Consider the following 5,626-nt stretch of genomic DNA (forward strand, 5'->3'; position numbering starts at 1 on the left):
TCCTCATTTGTAAGTCGCTTTGGATAAAAGCGTATGCTAAATGACAATGTAAATGTAAATGTAAATTTAGAGGACTGAAGCAGGCATGCCATCTCACACACTACTGTATTTACTGAAGTCACTCTCACCTCTTTTGGCAGACTTTTCTTGGCAGCTGGTGTTTTGGAGTTGAGTGTTTTAGACTTGTCTGGTAGAGGAGTACAACAAAACAATTACCCAAAGGAATGTTGAAATGACCCTGAACACAATTACTTGATATTATCAGAGAGAACTGGATAACTTGATAGCGCACAAGGCCGTGTGTGTATGTGTGTGTGTGTGTGTGTTTTGATAAAACATTTCTAAAAAATGTAGAATGTGCTCTGTTATGGTTATAGGTTAACTAGCTGTATATAAACACAAAAAAACAAGACAAATCTATGGAATGTCCTCAGTGTGTTTTTTTATATATATAAAAATGCAGGAAGTTTTCTGTGAGGGATAGGTTTAGGGTTAGGGCATAGAATATACAGTTTGTACAGTATAAAAAACATTATATCTTTGAAAAGTTCTTATAAAACATGAAAACCCAAAATGTGTGTGTTTGTGTGTGTGTGTGTGNGCACTCCAAGATCGAGAACCTCTGTCTCTCCACTCTAAAAAATTTAAAACATTTAACATTAGACTCTTTTCTCAAGAAATATGCCTTTACAAATTAATTTTGATTGATGGCAGATACAGCTTACTGTTCCAGTTTCATTACAATTTAAGGTCTAAAGACAGGCTTGATTAACCACAGAAAATAATTTCTATGCATCTCTCAGTGAGTACAGTAATGCACTCACAATAGGACAAAGTCTGTGGGACCAGGCACTGCACTAGACATTTAAATACATACTGTTTTGAAACAGTACTCATAATCAGGGGCATCAATCGACACTTTGTGGCACAAGCCCCAGTGAAATACAGCTGTGGCCCAGTATAAATGTACTAATGGAGGAGATTACAATATATGATGGAGGAGATTACAATATATCGACCTGATAATCATGTTACCCATGTTATAATACAGTATTTCAACAATCATATCATTGGTGTTTTCTACAAGCTGTTTAGAATCAAAACTAGTGATGCTACAGTCACAAATAAATCACTCTTTTGATCTAATCAGTCAAACGGGTTTGTAATAAGGTCTTGAATTAAAAATGAATCAAACTGAATCGTGAACAGTTCACTCACGCACTAAATCTTTTGTATCAGTTTCTCACACCATAACGGAATGCTTTACACTCCTGCTCATAATACTTGAACATTATACATGTTAACATGTGGCTACTTATTAAATTGCTGAATAACCTTGTCTGTGTACAATCTGCTATTTTTCAAATCCTATTGTGACCATATGATGTTACTATCCACAAAGTACTATTTAAATGTGCAAAATTCATTTACAAGAATGAATTATATGGCAACGCAAGACTAGAGGTTTATGCACCCTGAACAGTATTTCAATTGCTTTAAGGATTATTTACTTTAATAGCTGAAATAACACAAAATATTTGTATGGAAGAATTTAGATAAGCACTTGAACAAAAATACAAGCTGCACATTTCTGCTTTTCAATCATCTGGAATGTCTTGCACCACCAACCAACACAGCTTGTGCTTGTTTTTAACTTAACTAGTTTTGAAACCAGAACATTCCTCTAAACACTGCTATGTGATTGAAATGTTAGCACCTGCTTTTATCTCAGAACACATATACTGTGTCACATAGATCTTCTTCAATGCTTTTGAAGGCTAATGCTGAACGTCTGTGCTCTGTGATATAGTAAAAGCTTCATAGACCACTGGCTAAAAATAAACTAGCTTTCATGCTTTGCCGAGCTGGGAGGTGGCTTTGTTTCAAGCCATTACAGTCTTTTCTCTCTGCTTAGTGCTGTCTTCCATTAACTTCTAAAAGCTGGCTCAGATGACCACTGTTTGACGTTTAAGAGGGGAAAAACTACAGCGTTCCTGCTATACCACATAACTCCACACCCTATGAGACCGAACCAGCTACATGTATATTTCACATCAGGAAATCCTATTGTTTTAAATTTGACATAACATATACAATTTTTTTTATCTAAATCACATATTAGATGAGACATTGCTATCTTTTGTATAAAGACTGAATTCAGACCTGTACTGACAGTATGCACAGCAAAAACACACAACGTATGCCAGCCACATGTGTAACTGGTCACAGTCAATCACTTACTATTCTTGCAACCAAATCACCAAGGTGGAGTCCATACTTGGCAACCACAGGACGCAGAACCTCAGTCACAGGTTTTGTGGGCTTTGCTTTCAACCCAACCGATCTGTTAATGGGGACCAGGTCCAGTCTGAAAATAGCAAACAGGGTGGATTTACTTATAGTATAGTGGCAACCACAGCACACATCTGTTTGATAGTCTTTTCTACATTTATGACATTTGGTGTTCTTGGAGATCATGCTGGTATTGAAGAGCATTTCCTACTGAATATAGAAGTCAACATAACTACATTTGGGTGCAAATATTTGGGTTATTAAATACTTAGGGATTATCATGAACTTTCAACTGATGACTAGATAGTCTGCGTGAAAGAGAGATGATAATAACAAAATGTACCTGAACAAAGTGCGTTTCTCAAGACGAAGTTCTCGAGAGCTGAGTGTAATACTATCTTGGTCCAACACCAAAGGCTAAGCAGAGAAAAATGGGGGAAAAAGAGAAATCTTAGCAGTCACAGAATAACTAAAGGAGACGTTATAAAAGCTGTGAAGGGTTTCTCTACCTTCTCTCCTCCGGTGAGGAAGAGGTCGACAGCAGCCAGGTTGATGTGCTGTTTTTGACAGAGCTCTAGCAGCACCTGTCTGATGGAGGCGCCCTGTCGTAGAGGAATGGAGCAGCTGGAGCCGTCAGGTAGCATTACTGTACACGTCCTGCTACATCGCTCTTTGTCCTTTTCCCAAACAGAACCAAAATTTCTCAGCTCACACTGCTTTACATGTACAAAATATTATAAAACAATCAAAGAAACAAAAAAGTTGTTGATGTGCCAAGTTGCTACATTGCCTGGCAACTGTAAACAGTTTAATGAATTTTATTATGTCAAATTACTAGTGTGGAAAAATTGTATATTCTGATTATTTTCATTAACGAAGCACTCTGTAAAACTCTCAGTAATGCATGATCACAACTGTTGCTTTGAAAATCCTCCCCTTGCATGTCTAATGTCTAAGTATTGTTGTAACTCCCTAGTGTCCTAAAGGGTGCACTCCCTAACTCCCGATCCTCTTACCTCATTCTTTCCTCCGGAAGACGAAGTGTTGAGTTCTTGACTCGCACCAGAAGACAGAGAACCCTGAGACTCTCTCCGCCCATTACAGTCTGTCCACACATATGGATAACCAATCAAAACATGGCAGATGTCACATATTAGCATGCATTAAACTGGTTTCATATGTTTGCAATGTACAAAAAATATTTACCAAAAATAAACATATTGTAAGAAAAGCTGTCGCATGAAATCAGCATATTAAATTAAGGAAGTTTTTCTCTGCTTTTGATGTCAAACAAAATGGTGTTTCTTCAACTATGGATGGACACTGACAAAAATGTTGGTTGCTGTGGACATAAATTACATAACTAATTTACGCAATAAATACTGAAACATAAAAATCAACCCCACAGAAGCTACAAAACACATAAATAGATGTGCGAACATTGACTAAGCAAAGGTGTCACTCAAGGTTGATCAAGTTTTGTTAAATTGTTTATGATCTTTTCCTGTTGAAAGAACACTCTTTATAGTGTTCACATGTCTTAAACACTGTCAGCTTATTAAGCATAATCAGTACTCATTGCTACATCAACAGCAGACAGGGTCAGATCTACAGAAAAATATGATGTTATATATACAGGAAATTAAATAATTGATGATGAGATATTGTTTTGAGACTCACTGTAAGGTAAATCTGGTGCATCTCTTTTCTTCTGTCCTTTCCCAATACTTGGATATCTGTACCAGGAAAAGAAGCCGTTTTTCTTCTCAGAGTGTTTCTCTCTGAGGTCATCACTTGACCTGCCTGTTTTGGGCCTCCTATTTTCCTGTAACACAACATGACACAATCAGACAGAATACTATAGCAGTGAATCAGGCTAAAGCTATAGGAAATGTCAGGCAGCATACATTAAGTCCATTAAATGCATTCTGTACAGCTAGCATGGAACTAAGCAGTGGGCAGTATGGCCAACATTTTATAGCATTGTTTTATATTAGTATTATGTAAACTGCAGTATATTATTTTATATTAAAGTATACAAAATATTTGAAAAGCATTAATAATAAAAATGTAAAATATTGTGATATTGTTATGGTTTGATTATTTAATATTGTTTTGACTATTTGACTAGCAATGACTATTTTTTATAACAAAATTAATTTATTACATTAAAATCAAAGGTAGTTCATGTCATTTGAAACAGCTGAGCTCTATATTAACACAGCAAATGGTGATGTTGCTTGGCAACCACAGACAACTAATAAAAAACTGGTGTAAACAAAAACCAAAAGCATTTATTATATTGCTCATAATTTATCCGCCACAAAGCTTTCTTGAGATATTGCAGCTGTAGTGAGATTAGTACCTTCTTAGGTGTGGAGAAAGTGGAACGGTCAGAGCTGAGGCTGTGCTTGGAGGGGGCGGGGCTACATGGAATCGGGCAGGGGTCAGGCAGAGGTCGGCCCTCTACATCAGCCAGCATGCACTCCTGATAGAGAGTGGACTTCAGGAACCGAGCGTAACTGTCCATCTTCATCAGGTTAAAGATCTGCAGGGATGAGTCAAGGCTTAATGAAGGTTAGGTTTGCTCAGTCAAACAGTGACCACTGCTATGTGAATGTGGGAGTTTAATCATGTGTGTACATTGACCTGCAGCTGTGGCTGTTTGAACATGTTAGGCTGTGGAGCTGTCAGGACGTCGTCAGCAAGCTGAGCTTGACTATCGATGTTCACTGGCATGGTAGCTTTACTTGAAAGGAAACGATTGTAGATCTCTTTGGCTTTCTGGGACAGCTGAAAAACAACAACTATGATTAAAATACTATCAAAAACCTATTGACCTGTATGCTCCCGACTCTTAAAGGATAACTTACCCCAAAAAATGTGAATTCTGTCATCATTTAATCACCTTAATGTTGATTAAAACACATACCTAACCCTAACTAAAACTATTAAAAATTATTCCTGTTAATTGAAGCTGAAATACAGTATATACTGTATATATATATATATATATATTTATAAATTATGAAAAACTTAAACTTAGAAAATTAGAAAGGTTGCCTAACTGAAATTAAATAAGTTTGAATTTAACATCTTTAATAATACTAAAATTACTACAACTAAAATAAACAAATTAAAGCTAAACACAGGGGTTAAAGCAAAAAACAATCCTGAGCCTGAACTTTTTTGCGGGGTTTGGGGGGTTGCGGGGGTGAACACATACACAGGGTTATTTGGCAAAAAAAAGAAGAAGAAAAAAGAACATTATTTGAAAATGATTTTCCTAGAAACTAACTAGTAACATATCTGCCCTTGCCATTAGCCCTTGACA

At 36.5% G+C, this 5,626-nt stretch overlaps 1 protein-coding gene across 1 annotated transcript; it reads right to left on the bottom strand.

The window, feature by feature from the left end:
* Positions 1 to 603: 603 nt before the first annotated feature.
* On the bottom strand, positions 604 to 5,211 carry LOC107579006 (regulator of G-protein signaling 12-like; the record flags this gene model as incomplete). Its single annotated transcript, XM_016264896.1, has 8 exons — positions 4,942 to 5,211; positions 4,658 to 4,840; positions 3,973 to 4,117; positions 3,309 to 3,397; positions 2,802 to 2,969; positions 2,636 to 2,709; positions 2,242 to 2,368; positions 604 to 635 (listed from the first exon to the last, which is right to left on the bottom strand). Coding segments are annotated over exons 1-8 (908 nt in total), but the record flags the coding sequence as incomplete, so codon positions are not given.
* Between the last annotated feature and the right edge of the window lie 415 nt (positions 5,212 to 5,626).

Source organism: Sinocyclocheilus grahami, unplaced genomic scaffold (assembly GCF_001515645.1).
Source record: "Sinocyclocheilus grahami isolate Dianchi unplaced genomic scaffold, SAMN03320097.WGS_v1.1 scaffold13465.1, whole genome shotgun sequence".
NCBI classification, from domain to species: Eukaryota; Metazoa; Chordata; class Actinopteri; order Cypriniformes; family Cyprinidae; genus Sinocyclocheilus; species Sinocyclocheilus grahami.